General features: G+C 47.2%; 1 protein-coding gene across 2 annotated transcripts in view; it reads right to left on the minus strand.

The window, feature by feature from the left end:
- Nucleotides 1-24,897, minus strand: part of Inpp5a (inositol polyphosphate-5-phosphatase A) — a 195,420-nt gene that overhangs the window by 39,137 nt on the left and 131,386 nt on the right. For both annotated transcript variants that reach the window (XM_041666416.1, XM_041666418.1), the window contains exons 7-9: nucleotides 22,031-22,083; nucleotides 19,516-19,635; nucleotides 2,814-2,898 (exon numbers count right to left, since the gene is read on the minus strand). In XM_041666416.1, the coding sequence (XP_041522350.1) occupies nucleotides 2,814-2,898; nucleotides 19,516-19,635; nucleotides 22,031-22,083 (258 nt within the window). The remainder of the gene's footprint in view (nucleotides 1-2,813; nucleotides 2,899-19,515; nucleotides 19,636-22,030; nucleotides 22,084-24,897) is intronic.

A 24,897-nucleotide genomic window follows, 5' to 3' on the forward strand; every position in this document is an offset into this window, starting at 1 on the left:
GCAGATTACCATAAAGGCCAATAGTTCTCTAACAGACCAGGAGGTGACACTCATTTTGACAGGTTTCCTGACGACTCACAGAGGTAGACAGCAGCCATGAGACACAAAACCATTCACACCTTGAGAAAAGGGGACTGTGCAGCTAGGTGAGATCTCCTGGTGCTTTCTCTAATTCCCCACAGTTCCATTCTCCAGTCCCCCTCACCATGGTCTGACCCACAGCAAAGGAGAGGAAGCTAGAAGACAGGGTGTTCCAGTCTCACCATCACTTGGCCTCCCCAGTATCCCTGCTTCCAGCTTAGCAAAGTAGCCAACACAGCTCTGGCTAGAAGCTAATAGGAAGCTATGTGGTACAGGGCAAGCTGAAGACCCCCTGGGCACTTACTAGCTTCCTTAGGGAACACACATATGCAGAATGCTTCATTTCTATGATATGAAGCTGCCCAACTCTGCCCAGGCACCATAAGGAGGCAAAGGGCAGGCAATGAAGCTAATGGCCCTGGTGAGCTCCTTGCTGACTTTGCATACAGCCCTGTTGTATGGAATAGCCACGTGTCCACTAACCCACATATAGCCAAAGTGTCCTCCCACAGAAACACATCCTGAAGGACAGATTCAGAGAGTGCCTATTAGCCATTCTGAGTCTGTTCAGATGGGTTACTTTCTCTTATGGCCTGTGTTCCACCCAGAAGGAAAAGTCTACTGTGAAGAAGCTTTTTCTGACCTTTCACCAACAATGGGCAGGTTTAGGCTGACCAGCACTGGCCTTCTAAGAGTCCTTTCCTTTCACAGTGGCTACTCTGCTCCAAGTGGAAGCCTCTGGGGAGGCAGGGAAAAACCACCGTGTGTAGAATTGCTGGCCTCTAGCAGCAAGCTGGCAACTCAGCTCAGAAGCTTGGGGACAAGAAAGTGGAGGTCTGGGCAGTCTTTAATCTGATTGTTTTAGAAACTGCCCATGTTCTTAGTGTTCCTTCTTCCTTCATGGCTAGGTTAAGATGCACTGCTACCTCAAGGAAACTAAGTGACAATCATGGATCCTGTAAGGGTCTAAGCTAGGTCTTCTGCATAAGCTTTATGGTTGTGCAGGTAGGTGTTCTTGTGGGACTCCTAACAGTGGGAGTTGGGGGTATCTCTGACTCTTTTGCCTTCTCTTGGGACCCTTTTCTTCCTACTGGGTTGCCTCGTCTAGCCTTGATATAAGGGTTTGTGCCTGGTTTTATTGTAACTTGTTATGCTGTGTTTGGTTGATATCCCTGGGAGGCCTGCTCTTCCTTTGATGAGAAATGGAGGAGTGGGTCAGGGGAGAGGGGAAATGCAGAGTGGGAAGGGGGGCTGGGAAGAGTAGAGGGAGGGGAAACTGCAGTCGGGATATAATGTATGAGAGAATAAAAGAAAAAGTGATGTATTGCTACCAGGAGTCACTGAACACCCAGGATCCCCTTCCCACTACCCACTGAATACCCAGCCAGGGAAGACCCCTGCACCCACTGGGCATCTAGAGAGACCCCATCTACTACCAAGTTCAAATTGTACCCCACGGGCCTGCCATGATGAGGTACCACCAGCTTAATTAAACACACATGATTTTAACGGCACATCACTCATTTCTATCAACCAAATGGAGACACCCGCTCAACTCTGTCTTTAAAAAATAATTTTCTACTGATGATGGAAGATTAATGTGTGACAAGATTTGGAACTAATGAGAAGATAGTAATCTGAGGTGCTGCGTGACTTCATGCTGTCCTCACTGGGCCCCTGCATGTGGATTTCCGAGTGCTGCCACATGCTTTAAAGAAGAGCCCAGGCAGGGTGGTTACGGAAGGCGAGAGGGGAAGTGTCTTACTTTTCGGTACCTCCAGTTTTCCACCACCAGAGAAGGTGGTACGTCCTAATCACGTTAAGAACCACGAAAGAGCTGAAAGAAGCCAGGCACCCAGTTATCTATGCCAGGATAGATATGCTCCGTATGCCTGAGCACTTACCTGGTGGCAGGTATGGCTCTCACTACAGAGAAATCTGGTCTGGAAGCCAACACCACAGTACTTGCTTTCCTTGGCAGCACACCTTAGTCACATAGTTTCCTTCCAATCTCAGTGGTTACATCAAAGTGTCTTGGTGTCAAAGTGTGCCAGCTGCAGTCACTCTAGGGACTCCAGGACCCTGGCCCCCAGCCTAGAGTCCCCATAGTTGTCAACTCTAGAGTTCCCTGAACCAAGAGAGCGTCAGGGGATTAAATCAAGTAGAACAACCAGTTTCCTGGTGTTTGATGAGGATTAAGCAGTGGAAATCCCAGTGTGAAACAGCCCAGAGCTCAAAGGTACCCAGCCCTGCAGGTACCAGAGCAGCAACACACAGTGTTTTCCCCCAGGCTGTTGTCTATAAGAGACACTGAGCCAGTAGGACATAGGGATGCCTTTGTTTTGTTTTGTTTTGTTTTTTCTGAGAGAGGGTTTCTCTGTTTAGCCCTGGCTGTCCTGGAATGGAACTAAAGTTATAGACCAGGCTAGCCTTGAACTCACAGAGATCCACCTGCCTCAGCCTCCTCAGTGCTGGGATTTAAGGCGTGCGCCACCACTGCCCGCCAGGATGCGTATTCTTAAGGCCAGTACTGACTGACTGGCTAAATGACTATCCAGATCCCTCCCTCCCCACCGGGCAAAAATTTTAACTTAAAAAACAAAAAATAAAAAAATCACAATCTATAAAAAGGGTGACATGGAAGTTGCCTAAACAGCATTTCTCTACCATTATAAGTTCTGCCGCAAGGAAACTCAATGCCCAGGCTGAGGAGGAAACCCATGCCTACCTACCTCTACAACAGATTTGGAATCCAGGCGGAAGTTGAAGTCACCAAAGACAAAGTAGGAAACTTTCTCAAATCGCTGGTCAATGATTCTGGAAGAGAAAAGGAGACAGTGGTGACCTGATGCTGCAATGCTGACCAGCTCCACTGGGCCTGGACCAGCTACTCCTCCATGCTCCCCAAAGGCTTCCTGCTATAAAGACACTATGGTGATTGCTTCTTGCACTCCAAAATCTAGTGCAAAGGCTACCATCAAGCACACTGCAACAAAGAGCATTCAATTGTCCTTATTGGCTGGCCAGGAAGATGTGGAAATCGGCAGTGCAAACAGGATTAGACAGACACTTAGTGAGAACAGTGTTCAGAAGAAACAAGAAGTGGAGAGCTTGTCCCAGGGAACAGGTATGCTTATGTCTGCATGTGGGACCCTGTGCTCACAGCAGGACCCTGCCTCAGCTGCCCACATGGGCTGAAAGACTTCTCTACAAATTCTCTACCAATCACAACCACTTTATGAAGATTTTTTCCCATTGAGAGATACAAACACAAACATTTGGCAGAAGGACACACAGCAGCTTCCCTTACAGAGAAGCCGAGTCTCTCAATGGCCACATTGGGCAGCGAAATATCAGCCATTTCTCTGCTCCTGAGGCAGGGTAAATGATCTTTGTTTCTGATTTGAAAGTGAAGTGAGGACCATTTACAGCACAGATACACTAACCAGATGCCAGGAGAACAAAAGCATGCCTTCTGTTTAGAGGCAGACGACATCCAGTAGTTATTCCAGAACTCACTGGCCACTTCAGTCTTATCCGTGCTACCTGCTGTGACAAGGTACAAGGCAGAATAGGAACAGGCTCATGCTTAATATAAACTAAACTTAATGGGTTGTGGAGATGGTTCACTTGCTTGCTCTACAAGCATGAAGACCTGAGTTTGAATCCCCAGCATCCACTTAAAAAAAACACATGTGGCTATGTGTGCATTTGGTTGAAAAGGAGAGGGTAAAGACAGGCAGACAGACCCTGCAAGCTTGCTCCCTGGCCAGCCAGCCACACCTAAATGACCAACTTCCAGTTCAACGAGAAACTTTGTCTCCAGGCAATAGGTAGACAATGACAGAGGAAGACACTCAACATATGTGCTCACACTCACATCCATGTATCACACATGTACGTGATACACACAACACACACGAAACAGAAGAGAAGGAGGAATGGGGAGAAGAAAGAAGGGGAGGAAGAGGAAGAAGGAGTGGAGGAGAAATTTGATTAGGCAGCGATCAGACAGACTTTCTCAATCACATTGACTGGAGTGTCTTAGGGCCACCAGGAAGCCCATGGGTCATGTTGTGGCCTCGTTACTGCTACCCTGTTATAGATGTGCTACTGAGTACCAACAGGTGTAGCCTGGGTGTGTGTGGCTAGAGCTGAAGCTGGACTCCTGTTGCAAAGGAAACCTGGAAAGCAGCAGCCAATGAAGCCCCTGTTCAGAAGGCCCATCTCCTATTGAAATGTGTATGGCTTGGTGTTACACTGGTTGTTGTGCTTTCCCGTCGCTTTAAGGGACAAGCCACGCCCACTCCTTTTTTACCTCTGACCTCCCTCGCGCGCTCTCTCTCTCTCTCTCTCTCTCTCTCTCTCTCTCTCTCTGTCTCTCTCTCTCTCCTGTTCCCTCCCAGCGTACACACGGGGCTTTGCCTCTCTCCTCCTTCTCTCTCTCTCTCTCCCCCTTCCCCTCTCTCTCTCCCTTAATAAATACTTATGCCTATTTTTGTGTCTATGTGTCTGTTACCCGCCACCACTGCCTGCACGGCGCGTGCCCTCCCGCTGGTGGGAAACTGTAGTCGCTTGTCGCATGGCAGGCTCCGCCAGCCCGCCCGCAGATACCCACAACCGTCTCTTCGGGGCTAGCAGCTGCACCGCAAACATCTTAGAAACATTTTAAGAATAACACCGGTTACAAAGGGAAAGTATAAAGGGTGAGCTGGCAGAATGAAATCACTGGGAGGAAGCCTGTTGCCCGGGAGAGGAAGGTGAAGAGTTCCATGGGTCAGGCCTTCTGAGGGGCTGGAGAACTCTGCTCACTGGCCCAGGCTGAGAAGCTGTCTTCCCTACTGGAACTGGAATCTGATCTTTTGCTTTTATGTCTGTGGAGTACTGCGCTTGGCTATGGCTGTGGGTGCTGTCTTGTGGCTCCTTCCTTTCCACTCATAACTTGAACATCTGCTTTTACCATGCTGTCTTTCCCAGGGCTGTGTGTAATAGTCTGAGAAGCAGTCTCTGCTCTAACTCTCCTACAAGGCTGCCTGGTCTGTCAGTAACTATTCTACCCACTTCCTATGCAAGCTGGCTCACCTCACACAGCACATGGGTCAGCATGGGGGTTTTTTGGAGACTATCTACCATTTTCCACCGATTTTTAAAATAAACATCTATTCCTATATACTTTGATTCATATGACTTTCAATAAAGATGTTTTGACTTTTTTTGTTTGTTTGTTTTGTTTTTTCAAGACAGGGTTTCTCTGTGTAACAGCCTAGCTGTCCTAGAACTCACTCTGTAGATCAGGCTGGCCTTGAACTCACAGAGATCCACCTGCCTCTGCCTCCTGAGTGCTGGAATTAAAGGCCTACACCACTATGGCCCTGCTTGACATTCTTTTTAAAATTCCTATAGCTCTTTTCATATTCCTCTTACGTGAAATTTGCTGTATCCTTTGGCCAAATTACACACACACACACACACACACACACACACACACACACTCCTGTCTTCCCTCTAATTGTAATTGTATTAAATTTAAATGTTAATTTACAGAGAATGCATATCCTAACAGTAGTGGAACTGGCCAGCAGCTTATCTCCCATTTCCAAGTGTTTCTGTGAGGGAGGTGGCTGAGGAGTGCAGCTCTTTCACAGCAGGGAAGTTAAGTCTGGCTGTGTTCAGCTTTGTCCCTTCTGCTCTTCTTCCTGCTAACCCAGTGGGTACCAGCACTGCTTGGAGTAGTAAGGGGAACTGGACCCAACCCGAAAGGACCCTGTTTGTCTCTCAGAGGGAATGTACCCGAATCACCTCTAGGAACTGGCTTTTCTTCTTAACTGAAAAAATCCCCCCCCACACACACACAGTATACTCTGATCATGGGTCCCCTCCCCCAACTCCTTCTATAGATCCTCCCCACTCCCCACCCACCCAACTCCAAGCCCTTTCCTGTCTCTCTAAAAAACAATTTAAGACAAAGAAAATACACATACAAAACCCATAAAAACACAAAATTGGAAACCACAGTACATGAGCAAAAGAACAGTAAGACAAAAAAAATGCCCAAACAAAGCAGTAAGAGACAAAGTCTACAAAAATATCATTGTTTTCGCTGGGCGATGGTGGCGCACGCCTTTAATCCCAGCACTCGGGAGGCAGAGGCAGGCGGATCTCTGTGAGTTCGAGACCAGCCTGGTCTACAGAGCTAGTTCCAGGACAGGCTCCAAAGCCACAGAGAAACCCTGTCTCGAAAAAAACAAAACAAAAAACAAACAAACAAAAAATATCATTGTTTTCTGTTGGTCATCTACTGCTGGGCATGGGCCCTGCCCACATAGTTAATATACCCAGTGAGACTCCATTGGAGCAAAATAGCTTTTTCTTTGCAAATGGGTATCAAATGGAGATAGTTTCTGTGTTAGGGGTGGGGCTTCGTGCCCACTTCCCCTCCTCAGCACTGGAATCCCATCTGTGAACCTGAGCATGCTCTGTGCGTGCTGCCACAGTCTCTGTGAGTTCAGATGTGCATTGGTCTTGTATCTGGAAGACACTGTTTTCTCAGACGCTTTGGAGCCTGTCCTGGAACTAGCTCTTGTAGACCAGGCTGGCCTCAAACTTACAGAGATCTGCCTGCCTCTGCCCCCTGAGGGCTGTGATTAAAGGTGTGCACCACCACCGCTCAGCACCACATTGTAAAAAAAAAAAAAAAAAAAAAAAAAAGACCTTATGAAACCTAGAACCTTGTACAATGAGTACCGTACAATGAGCACACACCAAAACCAAACAAAACCCACAAGATCTGGAAAACATCATGAGATAACACGGGCTCAGGAAGATAAATGCCACATGTTGTTTTTCACATGAATTTTAAGATTTGTGAGTTTAACATAAGAGTATGTATAGACATTAGAAAGCCAGAAAAGGCCCATGGGAAGAACAAGGGGAAAAGTCCTAAAGGGGAGAAGGACAGCCAACACACCTGACAGACAAGGGAGGGAATACTAAGTTTAATGAAGGATAGGAGCAGTGATAGAGGAGCAGGGTGTGGGTGAAACTCGCTACTTTGTAAGCTAATTTAAAAATACTATAATAATTTAAAAAGAAGTTTATATATTGGCACTCTAACGGGTGGACACCACTGCTCCCAGAAAACATAGACTATTAAATGAAAATCTCAGTGTCAAGCATAGGATAGCACTCTACAACTTTCTGATCAGGGAGACTCCAGAGTTCTCCCAAACAATATAGACTATTATCTATGCTCTTGGTTGCTCACCATCACTACATGACTACATGGTAAGACCCTATTGTCCTATTGTTGCACTTTGATTGTGGGACAGTGGCCCTTTCACGGGGGTCACTGAAGACCATCAGAAAACACAGACATTTACATTATGGCTTAACAACAGTAGCAAAATTACAGCTATGAAGTAGCAACAAAAATAACTATATTGTTGGGGTCACCACTACATGAGGAACTGTATTAAAGGATTGCAGAGTTAGGAAGGATGAGAAGCACTGTTGTAGAACATAGAGAAATCAATCTACAAATGATCAGGAAAATCCACCCTGTTTCACAGTGCCTCAAAGGTGATATGCAGGTTGCTGGGGAGAAAAGATAGTATGGGTTTATCCAGTGCTGGACCCTGCATTGTTACAATAAAAAAACAAAACAAAATAACAACAACAACAAAAAAAAACCGCTACTACTTCACCAGCAAGATAAGCCCAGTGGTATACGAGTGGCATGACTGTTATGGGAATAACCAACTTTCCCCTTCTAACCAGCCCCAAGACAAGCCAAACATTTTCAGATGGCATTTGAGGTTGCTCTACAGGGGAAATTCATGCCTGCCACTGTAAACCTGGTCACAAGCCCACAGCTGTGGAGGTCTTAAACTCTTGAGGGAACCTTCTACTGTTGTTTTGCTCAATGCACATATTATCAACCCGCGTTCCAATTAGATATGTTTATACCCATAGACTGTTCTGCGTTCAACCTTTGTCAGAGAAGCTTCTGTCTGCCGTGGCCAGTGATTAACAGAGACTCAGGGCTATTCAAAGACTCGAAGATAAGTGAAGATAAGTGACTGTTGAGTGCTCAGCCCTGAAGGGACCATCTTTATCAACACCAATATCACCCCTGCCCATCAAAGCTTGGGAACAGTGTAGAAGGGAAGTTGGGAAGAATAAGATCTGGAGGATGGGGAACAGTGCCATACAGCACTGTCTCCTGGACATGACACATCTGCCACACTCACGAACCCCCATCAGCGGGGGTTACCAGCACGAGATTAAGCCATCTAACAGTTGAGTGAAGACGGAGATGGCCCTCACTACACTTACTAAAGAGCTGCTGGTAGCTAATAGCTAGTGGGGAAGGGAGAGTCAATTTTCTTAGAAGTGTGGCCCCTGATAGGGTACCCATGTTTCAGGGGATGACCCCATGCCCACACGCATGGAGGCAGCACTAACTGGACTTAGTGAGTTATATTTTGTAAAGGACATGAAGATGAAGGTGGGAGGGGATGTGGTGGGGTTGGAGGAAGGGACTGTGGAGGATGGATGTATGAAATAAATAAAAATATTTTTAATAAACACAAACCACCAACAACAAAACCACTGATTGAAATCGCAATGCTGACTTCGGGTGAGGACACCAATGCTTCTGGCAGGGACACAAGAGTGCTGAGTAATGGGTCCCAAATTCTGCCAGGAGTCTAGAGGAAGCAGAGAGCCGTTCTGACAGTATGCCAGAACCCAGAGGCCTGATGCCCTCCCCCTTTCCCTGCTTGCCTCGTTCTCACCTACTCTCCAAAGGCTGTGGCCTAGCTTGTAACCAGCTCTATCTCCACATAGTTCAACCTGTTTCCAACATCTCACTTTTGGTTTTGGAGTCCTAGACTACCTTCCCTGACTGTGACCAGCCTGCCCTCCTCTTGGGGGTTGGATGGGGAGCAGGCACTTGAGGCAGGCAGCTTGGGGCCAGTACAGCTGTTGAGACTCCCATGGTCTGGACATAGTGATGAGCTCTTTGAAGATGGGCCTGGGCCTCTCTTCCCAAGAGAGTGCCGTGTCTATGGTGCTGTGCCATACATATGCACTTCCTCCTGTCTCTTCTCTTCCTTCCTGTCCATCCCTCTTCTTCCTGACTCTGTATTTTAGAACTCCAGCTTGAGTAGCTGCAGGGATGGCTGAAAGAATGAAGGCTATCATATTCTGGACAGAAACACTTTCTATGTCTGAATATTTACTATTTTATCTTGTAAGCAAAAATATCTACCATGAGAAAGCAAAAGAACAGAGCTGGTGAGATGCCCCAGCAGTTGAGGGTGCTTGCTGTGCAAGCTTGGAGACCCGAGTTTAATACTTGGGACCCACATAAATGTGGAATGAGAGAACTGACTCCATGTCCTCCCCATGCTCATCATGGAACTTGTGTACCTTAGGAAATCCAGTATCCATAACAATAAAGACTCCAGGATTAACCAAGTTTACTAGTGTTTTTCCTGTTGTTGTTTGTTTTCTGGTTTTGTTACAAAGACCAGCTTGGCCTAGAACACCTATCTCAGCCCCAGACTGCAAGAATTGCAGACACACGATTCTTCCTTTACTTTCACTTTTCCATCCCTCTTTTCTCCTTTTTTTTAAATACTGTTTTATAAATAATACCATTCAAAATTTCCACTCCCCCCCCCACTCCCATTTTCCTCCAGCTCCCCCACTCACCCTCCCCCCTTCTCCCTCCAGTTCTAAGATTGGGCAGGGTACCCTGCCCTGTGGGAAGTCCAAGGCCCTCCCTGCTCCATCCAGGCTTAGGGAGGTGTTTGTTTTTTGAGACAGGGTTTCTCTGTGTTGTAGTCCTGGCTGTCTTGGAACTTACTCGGTAGAGCAGGCTAGTCTTAAACTCAGAGATCCACCTGCCTCTGCCTCTTGAGTGCTGGGATTAAAGGCGTGCACTATCACTGCCTGGCTACTTACACTTCTCTTAATGGGAATGAACATTACAGATGATCTGAACTTTTCATTGTCATGAATGTCTGCACACACATGAATGACATACATACTTCAGAAGCTATGTTTCACAAAGGCATATGCTAAGTACATATCACAGACACATCACTAATATGTTACGTGCACAGGTTGCAGATACGTATATCCAACTTCACACCTAGAATTCATCTCTACAGATAGGCATGGCTTTGAAGGACTTATTGGTAAAGCAGAGAAGAGAGTTAACTTGCGTTCATCAGTACTGATTTCTTGAGCCAAATACATTTGACTACACCTTCACTTCAAGGGTTCTCTCTCTTCTAGTACAATCTGCGCAAACGCCTCAAGTTTTGAGCTGGGAAAGGACACCTTGGCTTTTCCTGTGGTCAAAAACAACTCAGCCAGTGTTCAAAGCTGCTGAGAGGTTATGCTGAGGCATCTTGGGAGGCTAATGGTACCCACAGACGAGAGAATGTAGAACAAGTCAAAGTTGAGCTCAGTGTGAAGGCATCACAGGAGGAAGTGAATTCACAGGATACTATCGTGTGTCTACGTGGGCACATGGACCTGCAAGCTCGTGTGTGGTACAGTGGAAGCCGGGTCCTTTTCTGTCATCAGCTAGTGTGAGCATCAAACACAATGAACTGCACTAAGTTTTGATGATATGCAGACAAAGGCCTGGTGAGCAACATAAAGGTGTGGTCTCGGAAACTGCCAACAGCAACAGCGCACGACGACTTGGCTAATCAAAATGGCAGAATCCATGTTAAAGTAAATTATTTAAAAAGCCTAGTTCAGATTTAAGCTGAGTGCACTAACTTTAGATGCTGTGTGCTTAGGGAGGGAATGCTGCTTTGGGGCCATTCCTCACATGAGAGGTGCTGATGGGTCCTGGCTGCACCCCATGCTGGGCCTGCGATGACCCAGGAAGGCAATTTCACTGGCATGTCTTGATTCCTGTAAGACTATCATTAAAAACCTAAACTTTATCATGCTTTCCTACCCTGCTCTTTTTGATATAATAGCCCAAGCCAATTAATAACAACGCCCATCTCTGAAGGTCGCACAGAAGCAGCAAGATAAAGGGGCTGTCACGGCCGAGGCAATCGCCTGAGTGCCAGGCCGGCGGCCCTCACGGCACTCACTTTTAATTTCTACATAGTGCCATTTGGACCAGAAAAAAAAGAGTTGTTTTAAAATTAATTACCTTGTCAGTGGCTATTATGATTAAAAAGGAGGCCCACATCAATATCGTGTGCCTTATTCAGAAAGAGAATTACAAGAAGAGCCATAAAAATCAATTTTTTTAGGCCTGGAAATGGTGTCTCTTGTCTGACAGGTGATTCCAGGATGTGACAGCCCCACTGGGGGAAGGGTGACTTTTTCTATCTGGCCAGGGCCTTGTTCCTGATCTAAGGACATTACCTACCACAATGCAATGGGTTCTGGACTTCAGGAGGAAAGTCACAGTGAAAAGTCACCCTTTCAACTGCAGTTCTATGTCACAGAAGCCCTGAGGTGTCCTGGACCTGCTGATGGTCCCTAAGGCCACTGAGGCTGTAGAGGGCACCAAGGCAACATCCCACAGGGCATGAGAGATGATAGCCTGCAGGCGGCTTGCTTCCTTTTGCATACCAAGGAGCTGCAAAGGTCTGGAAGGTGGGTTGAGCCATGACTCGTTCATGCCATCCCCTGACGTGCTTGGCTTTCTCTCCTTTTTACTCTTCAACCAATGGTTGGGATGCTCAATCTTTTGGCACTCTACTTTTAACTGCGGAGTCTATATAAACTTAGAGATCAACGAAGGTTGGTTTTGTTCTCAACTATGGAAGAAACCATGTTTGTTGCAAGTAATCTTATGTAGCTAAAATACTGATAATATAAAGTGACTAAACTACCCAAAATACTTGAGGGTGATTTAATTTCCTAAGTTTCTTTTCCTCATAAGTCATCCAGTCAGAAAAGCAAATTCAGCCAACAAAATAAATGCACAACCAGTCTGAAACCTCTCAGGCCCTCAGTCCTCAACCAACCCCCTGGAAGGTGCTGCTGGAGACAAGGTCTATCCCCATGAGACCTGAAATCCTGGGGGCCCTCAGTACAGAGGGTCTGACCGAGATATGAGAGTAACACTTCAAAGGCAAAGAGGCAAAACCCAGCAGTAGTAGGACCACAGAACACCCAACACAGCTTGAGGTGGCTTACAGGACCTCAGGCCTAGTCCTAGTGCACCACATTCCTCATTCCTGACTAGTCCACTGACCCCAAGCATAGCCCTCGCCACACAGCCATCTTCCTACCTTGACAGCCCATTTCATTCCTCCAGCAGCTTCCATCAAGCCCAGGGCACTCTGAAGCCCCTGCCCCCAGCACCATATAGGTCTGCTTCCTGCAGCAGAACACTGACAACCTGGACCAATTGGTTCTGATAAGTGAGCTAACTTCCCCATCCTGACCTATGGGAACTGCTACTCCCCATGTGAATGGCAGCCTGCATCTTAGCAGGCTTATGGTCCAAGCTTGGTATGTTTCTTCTAGGGAATGACTCAGGGTTGCGGCACTGGAGAAGAGGCCTATAAAGAAGTCATGAAGGTTAACCAGGTCAGAGGGAACCTGACAGGAAAGGAAGAGCCCCCAGAGTTGTTGGTTCTCTACCATGTAAGGGCACAGTGTCCATAAGCCATTTTTAGAGCCTGGCTTGCTGGCCTTAGCTTGAACTTCAGCCTCCAGAATTGCAAGAAATGAATCTCAGTCAAGTCCCTTGTCTGAAGCCTTTTGCTGAAGCATCCAGCACTACCTGGGACAGTATCCAGCCCTAGTGCACTGGACAAAAGGACAACAGGACAGGCAGGGAAGACATGGGTCATACCTAGACTCTGTAAGCTACTGGCCAAGGCTCCTTGTAACTTGGACTCCACCTACTTTCCCAGTACTCCAGTAAAGACTAAAATTATTGGTGGAATTTTGAGAGGTTGGGTATTTCCTCTGGACAGGATGGGTTCCATCTCTCAGCGTCAGTGTGCTGGGCATCCACTATGTGCTAGGGGTATTCTGGGCCACAGCCACATGGGTCTGTCCCAAGCTTGCAAAAGCCAGGCTCCTTGGTGATACATGTCACACTCTGCTGGGGAACTCTGTGCCCACTGTGCACCCCTAGAATGAGGGCTCCAAGCCTCTAATTCGCACCTTCTGGCTACAAGGCTGGTCCTCTCTTTCAGTCAGTCATCATTCTCATCTGTTTCCTAAGCATAGGGTCAAGATAGTGAATGCTCCTCACATTTAGACAGCTCCACTGGCTACAAAAACCCCACAGGCCACATGCAAGAACCTTAGCTCTTTTGAATGCTTTATATTAGGCATCTAGCAGGAAAAACCACAGCTGAGGTTTCCAGAAACGGAGCAGCCTGTAAGCCTCAGGTGCCCACGAGCACTCAAAGCAACGCTTAGCTTCACCAGCTCCAGGTAAATAAAAATCATGCTGCCTCCCCAAGACTGGTCAGAAGTGAGGAAAACACCATTCAGTAAAATACTGAGACCCTCCAAAGGGGTCTCAATAAAAGTGTGGTGAGGCTCCACCAAGGGGAAGCTGATGAGAAGCCACCAGAGCAGAAACATGCTGTAGATGGAGGCTGAATGTGAGGAAGCCATTTCCGGCATTCTCTGAGCATCGCTGCTAATATTTACATACGTAGTACACACACACACACACACACACACACACACACACACGCACAACTTGTGAGACAATAGCATGGAGCATGCAAAGAAACCTAGACACTGAACTCAGATGGCACCGTGCAGTCACAGAGGCTAAGGACACAGACACAGAGTACCAACGGTACCTTACTTTGTTTCATTTCTTCAGAAAAGAGAAGAAAGGTAAAATGCACATGTCAGTCACTGAGAGGAGGTGTGTGATTTTTCTCGTCACAGCCTTCTACATGCTTTTCGGACACCTGGATCCATGTTTAGTAAAACGAAGAACATATTGCTCGGGCCTTGGGGTTTCAGGCTGGTGACACACACAGCAAGTCTGGGCTCCAGGCCCTTCAACTTGCTGTGGGAATTCTGTGCTGTGCAGGGTGAGCTCCAGACAGTGGGTATCCTGAGGCCTCCAAAACTTAGGCTGTAGGAACAGTCCACAGAAACACCTGCACTCCTTCTCCAGGGCAGTGGGCAGCAAATGAGGTGCAAGAAACAGCTCTGTGCCAGCCAGCAGAGCATTCCGGAATGACCTAGATCCTTAGCAGGGAGCTCGCCTTTGCCTAGAGACGCAGTGCTTTTCTTCTGCTCATTGAACAGCAAGGCGAGTTCTGGGAACGGCCTAAAGAGAAACATTTAGATTGGAGGGGTCTTTGAGCAGCCTGACAGCTGACGGATGACCATCCATAAAGCGACAAAGAGGGGCTGTGTGGCAGCCGGCGTCACATAGCCTCTCCCTGGGAAACTAATTGCTCCGGATTGTCCCAAGGAACATTATTTTTCTGGCAATCATTTCCTTTGAATGCCCAAAATGAGCATGAAACAACTCTTTTCACTGGACATAAAAGTTAAATGTCCCAATGTTGATCAAATTAACTTCAGCACTGTGACAATGGACTGTGTTTGTGAGAAAATAATGGGGGGACAGAGGGGTGCTTTATGCCAGGGTTTCACAGTTGTAATGTAAAAATGTCTCTGTTGAACTAGCCAGGCCACATTTCAAAGGGAACACTGAAGGCTCCTGTCACTTGGCAGAAAAAAAAAATCTCATTTCATGGGCTAAGCACTCGGGAAGGTTTTAGGGCATGCTCACAGTTGCTGCCTTGGGGTCCTGGTTTAGTTACCCTAGATGCCCCCAAAGGCTAACCCCGTGTCAAGAAGAATATCACACTGAGTATCACAGCAGTGTAACCAGCACAGGCACCTCCTGGAGCCACAAGAGGGTGGAGGCCTTTGACATCCCAGCATCCACAGGCCCTAACACAGATGCCTTCAAAATCCTGGGCCTCTGAACCTGCCTGAACTTCTCAGAACCACCTATGGCTTTTCTTTAAAATGTTTTCATAACTGGATGTGGGAGTATACACCTTTAATCTAAATACTCAGATGGCAGAGACAGGCAGATTTCTATATATTCAAGGCCAGCCTGGTCTACAAAGCAAGTTTCAGGCAGCTAGGACTACACTGTAAGATGCTGTCTCAGAACAAAACAACACCCCATAAATACATATATACACCCTCCCCTCAGCACCACCAACACGCGCGCGCGCGCACGCGCGCGCGCGCACACACACACACACACACAACTCAGTGGTTAGGAATACTTCTTCTTACAAAGACCCAAGTTTGAGTCCCAGAATCTACAGCTCAGTCCCAGAAGATACAATATTCTCTTTGTCCTCCATTGAGTACCAGGCACATGTGTGGTACACATACACACATGCAGGCAAAGCACTCATACACATAAAATAATAAATAAATCTAAAACACTTTAATTTTTTCATAACTATTTAAGGCTAAAAACCTACAAGTCACACAAAAATAGACACATTATCTGACACAAGAAGTCTTGGCTGGCCAGGCAAGGTGGCTCATGAGAGCAATACGAGTACTCAGGCAACTAAGGCAGGAGAATTGCTGTGAGTTCCAGGCCAGTCTTGGCTACAGAGTAAGTTCCTGTCTCAAAAAAAAAAACAAAAAAAAAAAAGAAAGAAGAGAAAGGAAGAAAGGAAGGGAGGAAGGAAGAAAAACAAAACTCCAAAACAAATCTGCCAAGAAAAAGAAAGAATGCAAAGCAAATTAACTCTAGCTGCATTGCTGAAGTGAGAAGTCAGTCCCTCATTGGCTCCCAGGTATCTCAGGGACACATGTGTCTTTGCATGCAATAGTTCTACTGCAGACAGGCATGCCGCTCACCGCTGAAGCTCCTAGAGAGTTGAGTCAACACTGGCTCTTGGACTTCTTTCCTTATAACCTACTTTAGTATAATCTTAGATTTGGAGGCAAGTTATGACATATTGCTGAGTCTTGGTTTTAACACCATCTTTCTTCCCCTTTTGTGGACAGGGATACAAGACTGTCTATCCCTGATTCTGATGGGACCTACAGGCTGGACAGGGAGATTAAACCAAAGAAGCCAGCCTCTCCATCCCAGCCTCCTCACTGTCTCCTGCAGCTCAGTGGGGCCTGCAGACAATGCTCACACGGTTCCCAGTGCTGCTGTGAATACAGCGCTGTTGGTGGCGGTGTCCATTCAAAGGCCAGTACAGCATTGTCCTCCCCAATCAGCACAGTAAAATGCAGTCTGCTGGTGGCTGCCAAAAGGTTAGCCTTCCGATGAAAGGGCGGGCCATTATTCACCACTCCTGCAGAGTGCCCCTTTGTGCCCAGCGGCCCAGCCCTCCGCTGCGGAGGTCCGGATCTGCGGCTGGCTGAGCTCGCCACAGAAGCCATTCATTGGAATGCAAAGATGCAGAAAAGTGGCCCCCAGACCCCAAAGCTGCTTTTCTGGAGGCATGGTGGTGTAGGGCAATGACACATTCTAATGCCTTACCACAGTGACAAGCTGACCATGGTCACCAGGACTGATGGACATTTGGCTTCTCAGCTCCCAGCTCCCTGGGAGGTCCTAGAAAAAGGGCCATGGAGCAAACAGCAGGAAGAACCACTCAGACAAGGCTCTTGCTGCTGGCTGCGGATTCACCAGCCCAGGAAGACGGCCCCATGAAGGAACGCACCAGCACCACAGAGGAACCTGCCAGGAGGGAGGTTCCAGGGGCACCTACCTAAGACTATAGCGATCCCCTTGAGATGTAGACATGACCCTGAGGTGAGACACTATCAGTCCAGGACTGTCCTTGGAGGTCTGGTCTTGATGGGGGCAGCATCAGTTACTTTTCCACTCCAGGTGCCAGTGGGCAACATTATCATGGTACCTCCACACAAGCATGGCTGGGCAGGGCACACACCAGAGGTACTTGAAAATGAGGCTGGTGAAGTACAGGGGTCAGGAAGAATGAGTTGAGAACACCAAAGGATGAAGGCCTCTGGGTTCATAGATTATGTGGGGAAGACAGAAATGCACAGAAATTGGATGCTTTGTGGGGGGTCAATCACCTAAACCTATCTCCAATTGCCTGAGCTGTATCCCACAGTGGGTGCTGAGTTCAGGCTCCAAGCTTGGTAGTACCTGCTCGGGCATCAGTCCCAGATGAACAAGTGTGGCTGCATACAGATTTTAAAGACAAGCCCTCAGACTGGGGCAACAATAGGAAAAATATCAGGCCAGTTTCCCACATCTGTGGTTCTTTTGCAGGGACCTGGATGATACCAGTAGCACCAGGGCCTCCATTATACCGGAGAGGTCAACGAAGGAAAGGAACCAATAGAAGGACCAGAGGCTGACCTCTCTCGCATGATGACATGGTCTCCAGAGGCCACTAGCCTTGTGCCTGTCTAATGGTGGCACAGGGGTGAGACACTATCTCCTGACTCCTTGTGCAGAGCACCACTTCAGATAGAAATAATAATAATAATAATAAAGATAATAGAGGAGGAACTCATGGAATACGTTCCTAATGTGCCACTGAAGAGAGAGATGGTAAGGCGCTCAGTGGTTCCAAATCCACCCTATAGTGACACCATGGTTCAGGGGACCCAGCTTTGCCCCTTACATTAGGGGCACACTGATTATGGCAAATTTGTCCAGTACAAGCCCCACAAACATATGTGTGTACAAACATGCCCACACTCACCCAGACACTGCACGCACACACAGACGCACACACACAAATTCTCTCAAGGTACAAGGAGGAGGCGGGTCTTGTGCTCAAGGCTAACATAAGGACCTCCCTAGCAGCTATTCTTTGGGATGTCATCTGATGCCAGGGACCCTCAACACAGTTTCCTAGGCTGCTGGTCATGCTGGGGGAAATCTGCACACTCCCTAGGATCTCCCAACATGGAAGTCTGCTAACTCTGCCCTCAAGAATTTCATGGTGTGGGAACAACATGCTACATGTGACTAGAGATGGCTCCCTGGGAGCTCTGGGGGACTGTTTTTCCTTCAGGCGCACTTCTAAGAAGCCTGTATAGGTTCAGTAAATGTCCTGCATCCTGCCACTCTTTTCTTGCTGCCTGGGTCAGGACCTGGCACATCACAACCAGTGTGTTCTCTCTCAGGGACGCAGCAACCATCAATATGACTGCCCCAGTGACAGGTGGTGATTTGGGGATTGCAGAATCCTCTGCTCAGCAAAATGCCTGTACTCACAGATGGTACTTCAGAGACCAGACAGGAAGCGCTCTGTAAAGGTGTGGGGGATGGAAAAGCATAAGGAGACCAGACGCAGGCCAAAGGGAGGCTAAGATCTGAGTGGAGGTCAGCATGGGATGAGGAAAGGAGAGTAAAGTCAAGCCAGATAAAACCCCACTTTCTCTCCTCTGAGCTCAATGTGTCGTCCTTGCTCTGGGGTGAGGACAGAGCCAGGCCTCCAGGAAACAGTGTGAGGCTCAGAAAGAACCAAGACCATCTGCCCTGGTCTGCAGGAAGTGGCTGGAGTAAACCAGAGTTGATCCTTCCCTATCACAAGGCAAGAAGATCAATTTGAGGACCATAAGGAAAAGTCTAGAATCACATGTGTTCTCCAGACTGAGCTTCAGAGAATGTCTATCTGTAAGTCAGATGGATACTGGTACCCAGGTCCAGATTCATTCTATCAATCAGGGTCACTGGTGTGGGACGTCCTTCTGTATATGTGTTGGTTTTATGGGTTAATCAATAAGAAAAAAAAAAAAAACTACTTTGGCCTGTGACAGGGCAGAATAGAGCTAGTTGGGAAAACTAAACTGAATGATGGGAGAAAGTAGGCAAAGTCAGAGAGAAGCCATGTAGCCCCGCCGGCAGCCTCCCCCAGCAGGCCACCATCTTCTCTGGATGATAGTCCATTACTCCTGACCCATCCAGAATCACACAGGATATAACAGAGGCGCATGTGGGAGTCCCAGCAGAAGGTTGTGGTCACTAAGGTCACCATCCCTTCCTCAGGGATCACCCTGTGTCCAGGAAGCACAACCAGGCCTGCTGGACAGGAAAAAGACAAAAGCAGGAAGAGGGCAACACCATGATTGGGCAGCAGAGCTTCCTTGAGTTAACCAGGCAGAGCATCAGAGGTACCCATTCTTAGATCCACAACTAAACACAGCCGTGGCAATTCTGAGACGCCACGTTGTCATTGCATTTCCCCTCCTCTTCAAGGCCCAGCTCTCTTCATTTTCCCATAGAAAACAGGAAAGTAATGTGCAGTCATTTGCTCAGGGGTTGCTCAGCCAGTGGATGGAGCTGGAGAATTTACATTCCTTATGGGCTGATATTCCAGAGGGCTACTCTCAAACAGGAAAACAGAAACCACCACAAAGTACCCTCAGAGCAGCCTCAGCCATGCTCAGAGGTGGCTAGTGGACAGCACCTACCTGTCGAGCACATAGCCCAGAGCCTTGTGCCTGACACCCGAGTACACCGAGGGACTTGTCTCCCAGGCCACTAAGTTGGATGCATCATGAAAAAGATGGATGTTCACCAAGTCGAAGGCACTGTAATGAACAAAGAAAGGGACCTTATGACCCTGAACAGATCTGTGCCTCTCTGTATCCCACCTTCTTCCTCAGTTTAGGATCAAAGTCTTAGGCACCCATCCTTAGTCACTCCAGAGTGACTACAGCATTGTCTCCCCATGGCCAGAAGGCATGATGTCTTCTGTTAGATCTCCAATAAGTCATCACTCTGGCCAAGTAAGCTAGAGTAATAGTAAAATATTTCCTTTAAATAAGAAGATAGTATTATAGAACTGCCTGTAAAGTTGTAGGCCCAGCTTCAAGGAGGAGGATGCTTCTCTCTCTAAGTGCTCCCAAGAACAAACAAACCAACAGGGATGAACCACTGTTGGAGACCCTGTAAGACGGGGGTATGAAAACAGGCAGGAAAACTGTCTTTCTACTGTCTGAGCATGCAGCCTGGGACTTGATGAGGCCAGAGTGAAGTCTGCATCAGCCTTTTCCAGGCTGGTGAAGTCCCCAGGCATCTCTAGCTACCATGGACCATCTGCCTTACCAGGTAATGGTTTCACACCATCCCAAAGGTACATACTACCATGTTGCATCTTCTACAGGGCACTAGAACTGGACCTCACCATTTTTCTTCAGCAGCAAGGTGAAGGAGAGCCCAATAACTCGGCCACTAGCTCCATGCCTAAATGGCCCTCCTATACCATATAGGGAGAAGTTGGTCCCTGAGAATGAGGACAAAGGGTGGCACAGGTGGCCAGCCACCTCCTGGATTGGGTCATTAGCTCTATATTAGGAACCCTCTGCTCCTCTCCCCCATGTCCATTCTGGACATTGTCCTGACCAGCTCTAGAGGCCAGTACCTTAGCTCAACTATAGAAACCAGGGGTTAGTCAACTGTTTCAGGAGCTGAGAACTGAGCCATGCTTGTGTGGTTCTCAGGTGGACATTATTATGGAGAATGCTCATTCAAAGGAAGAATACACTTGAATAGACAAGTAAGTGGACTGTGCCCAATAACCTCAGGCTGTCTTTCAGAGCTTAACGTTGTGGCCTGGGACTTCCTACCAGTTCAACTGTGCAGTAGACTCTTGCACACACAGGTCACACTTGAGGATGGATAAGAGGTCTTCTGGCTTTCATTTGTATACCTGAACCTCCACCTTACAGGGAACAGTAAACAACACTGTGCCATGTGGTATCACCCACCAATCAAAAGAGGAGTTATAAGGCAGTTTGAGCAGCAGGCCCTGTTCTAACTGAGTAGAGTCTTTGATAACATGTTTGCAACACATACAAAAGAAGGGTAAAAATCACTCTCAAAACTATGAAGTGGAGGAGTACTACTCAGTGGTGAAAAACAATGACATCTCGAAATTAGTAGGGAAACAGATGGAACTAGAAAAACCATCCTGAGTGAGATAACCCAGACTCAGAAAGACAAATGTAGTATGTACTCACGCATAAGTGGATATTAGACATAAAGCAAAGGATAACCAGCCTATAGTTCATGGCCCCAGAGAAGCTAGGGAACAAGGAGAACCCTAAGAGAGACATATATGGATCCCCCTGAGAAGGGGAAATAGACCAAATCTTCTAAGAAAATTGGGAGCTTGGGGGGGGGGATAGAAGAGGGAAGAGGAGAACATGGGGAATGGGATGGTCAAAATAGAGAGGGAGAGTGAGGAGAGAGCTATCTTAATTGAGGGAGCCATTATGGGGCTGGCAAGGAACCTGGCACTAGGGAAATTCCCAGGAATCCACATGGATGACCCCAGCTAAGACCCTAAGCAATAGTGAGAAAGTGCCTGAACTAGCCTTCCCCTGAAATCAATCAGATTGATGACGACCCTAATTGTCATCATAGAACTTTCATCTAGTAACTGAGGGAAGCAGATGCAGAGATCCACAGCTAAGCATTGGGCTGAGCTTCCAGAGTCCAGTCGAAGAGAGGCAGGAGTGATAATATGAGCAAAGGGTCAAGATCATGATGGGAATACCCATAGAAACAGCTGACCTGAGCTAATGGGAGCTCACTGACTCTGGACTGATAGCAGGGGAAGCTGCATAGGACCAAACTGGGCCCTCTGAATGTGAGTGACAGGTGTGTGACTGGGGTAGTCTGTGGAGCCACTGGCAGTGGGACCAGGATTTATTTCTAGTGTTTGAACTGGCTTTTTGGTGCCCATTCACTATGGAGGAATACCTTGCTCAGCCTAGATCCAGTAGGAGGGACTTGGTCCGGCCTCAAAGTGATATGCCAGACTTTGTTGACTCCCCATGGGAAGCCTTACCCTCTCTGAGGAGTGGATGGACGATCAGAGGAGTGGGAGGAGGGGAGAGAGTGAGAACTGGGATTGGTATGTTAAAAAAGAAAAAGAAAAATTATGGAGTGAAGACAGTAATCAGATGCCATAGAACATACCAGTCAGCAATGCACCACCGCGTCCTGATGAAGCCTTTTCTCGACCATTTGCACTGAAAAGTAAAGGTTACACCATCAGCAACAGAGAAATGGGAAGCCCCAGGGTTCATCTGTGCTCGTGGCACAGCTAAGAAGAGTCCCATCCTTTGCTTGCTTGTTTGTTTTGGGGACAATGTCTTGCTACACAGTCTAGGCTGGCCTCAAACTCACGATCTACTAGCTCTAAGGGTCACTCCCAGCAGTGATATAGCATGCAGTGTTCATCCACATGTGAGGCAGCTCCTGGGCAGAGCAGGAGCTGTGGTCTGAATGGCCCCTAAATCCTGATCTTGTCAGCTGACCTCCAATTTGATGGGGCTGAGAGGCAGGGGCCACTGAAAGGTGATCCTGTCACCAGGGCTAGGCCTTCTTGCAAAGGGGCTTGATGAAGGGGACCTTTTCATCTTTTGCCTGCTTTCTGCCACAAGGGAACATGTATTTGGGTTTGTGGCAGGCAGGTAGCCAGGTCCTCTCTGGAAGAGGATGCAGCCCTCACCAGATGTTCTGCGAGCTTCTGGGTTCTGCACTTGCTGGGATCCAAAACTGTGGGAAAGAACTTTCTGTGGTTGACAAACTACCTAGTGCTCAAGCTAGAGCTACTAACTGAAGGCTGGACTAAAGAAAGGGGGTGGTCACTTTTGCCCCGTGCTTTCTCCCTCCAAACAAACAACCACTATTCAGTGCTGTGGGAACTCCTTCAGCCAATAGCCTTTAAAATACCAACCCACTTGGGCGTGGTCTCTTATATTATAAATGCAGCCTTAAAGCTTGCATGTGCTCCACTTCTCGATTCAGTCCCTGTTCCCCACCATGCAGAGGACTGTGATCTGTGAGTCTATCCCTGAATAAAGAACTCTTTATTATACTCAATTCTGAGCTACTATGGGATTACTTTATAACATCCATCTTCAGTTCAGAGTCTAGGAAGCCCCTGCTTGGTTCTGAAATGATGAAAAAATAGAAAAAGCAGAGAAAGTCATGGGAAGGGGAGGGAAAAAGAGGAGGGAAGAACCTGGACTTCTTCTTGACTATAGTCTCAGATACACCGCACATACTGCTGGGCCTCCCAAGTGAGCTTCCAGTCCCAATGTTGCTGCAGCACTGCTACCAACACTGCTCACGTGCACACAAGGCACATGAAGCAGTCTGCTGAAATTAGACCTGCCTGTGGGACAATGGCCTTACCAGTACTCAATGTATATGAATGAATGAACTGAACTTTAAAATCTACTTTACTTTTAATTTATACCCCTCTACAGAAGAAAGCCACCTCATGGCCTCTCAGTGTTGGGAGCAGAATTCCTGTGGGCAGAGAGGAGGTCCTCCGGCACCCCCAGGTCAAACGGGAGGCGGAAACAAGTCTCTCATCTCCCTAAGGAGAGTGCCTGGTATTCTGTCTTGGGGACAGAAGAGAACAGATGAGTCTTGAGAGGCTTGGGTACTTTGTGGCTGGCAGAGGACCAGGGAAGAGGGCATCTCCTCCATGGTGCCCAGGAGGGCAGGGGTATAAGTGACCACAAGGGAATTAATTAATTTCTAAAACATTATCTGCCTTAAGAGAAATACAAAGAGGGCTGGAGAGATGGCTCATTGGTTAGAGTACCTGTTACTCTTGTAGAGGACCCACCCAAGTTTGGTTCCAAGCACACACATGGTGATTCACAACCATTTCTAACTCCAGTTCCCAGGGGTTCAGCATTCTCTTCTGACCTCCTTGGGCACCAGGCACATTCATGGTGCACATACATACATGCAAACAAAATATCCATACACATAAAATAAGAATAAAAGAAAACAAAATGAGGATCCAGAGATGTAGGATAGGGAAGTTTTGTATTCAGTCTCTTATTCCTCTACATAACAGAAATAGCTCAGTTTAACTCCATGACACTTGGACCACATCCTGTAAATCATTCTATTAAATCCCCTATTTATTTATAAATAGATAGATAAGATATATAAAGATTCATTTTATAAGTTATGTTCCTCTAAAGAACCCTGACTAATACAGTCAGCATCATAACTAATATAGAATCTACACTGGATGTCCTGATGATTGATACAAAGAGACCTGGCCACCTCTCCCAAGCTCAGGCATCACTCTGTGTGGTCCTACACTCACCACGTTCTCAGCACCTTGGGAGATCATGCTTGCAGCACAGCATGGGCTCCTCTTCATCCAAGACCAGGCCTACACTTGTCTTAAGGTCCAGTATGCACAGGCTCACAACATATAGAGCTGGACATAACACAGAGCAGTATGCTCCACTGGGAGGGTCAGGCATCCTGGGGTCACCTGTCCCTTCATAAAGGTTCCCCCAGAGAAGCAGCAAGCCCAGTTCACCTGCAGTCATATTTCCAAGCTCACACCTATAGTCACACTTCCAAGCTCTGACCCCAAATTGAATACCTGCACTTTGCCTACAATTATATAGCAGGCAACAGCTTCACTGCCAAAGCAAATGAAAGGCATTTATGAATTTCAGAACCAGAAATAATCTTCTCCTTAGTTTTCAAACTTGTATAAATTAAGGTACACATGTACATTTGCGTGTTTTGAATACACACATGCATATTGTTGTAAAAATTAAATTTTCATAATAGAGCACTGACTTCAACATCAATTACTAATTGAATACACAACAAAAAGTGTGCTTTTTCTGTAACAGATATTGGTAATAACTACAATTAGGATTCTAGCTAGATGTGAGACTTTCCTTGAGTTATAGGTGAATCTTACAAAATACACAGTTAATATTTGTAAAACCCGACAGTTTGGTAAAATATTTACAGAACATCTTGCCTCTGAGGCCCACTCATCACTACAA

This window comes from Microtus oregoni, unplaced genomic scaffold (assembly GCF_018167655.1).
Source record: "Microtus oregoni isolate MIOR12 unplaced genomic scaffold, Mior012 000016F_ref0000370, whole genome shotgun sequence".
Taxonomy (NCBI): domain Eukaryota; kingdom Metazoa; phylum Chordata; class Mammalia; order Rodentia; family Cricetidae; genus Microtus; species Microtus oregoni.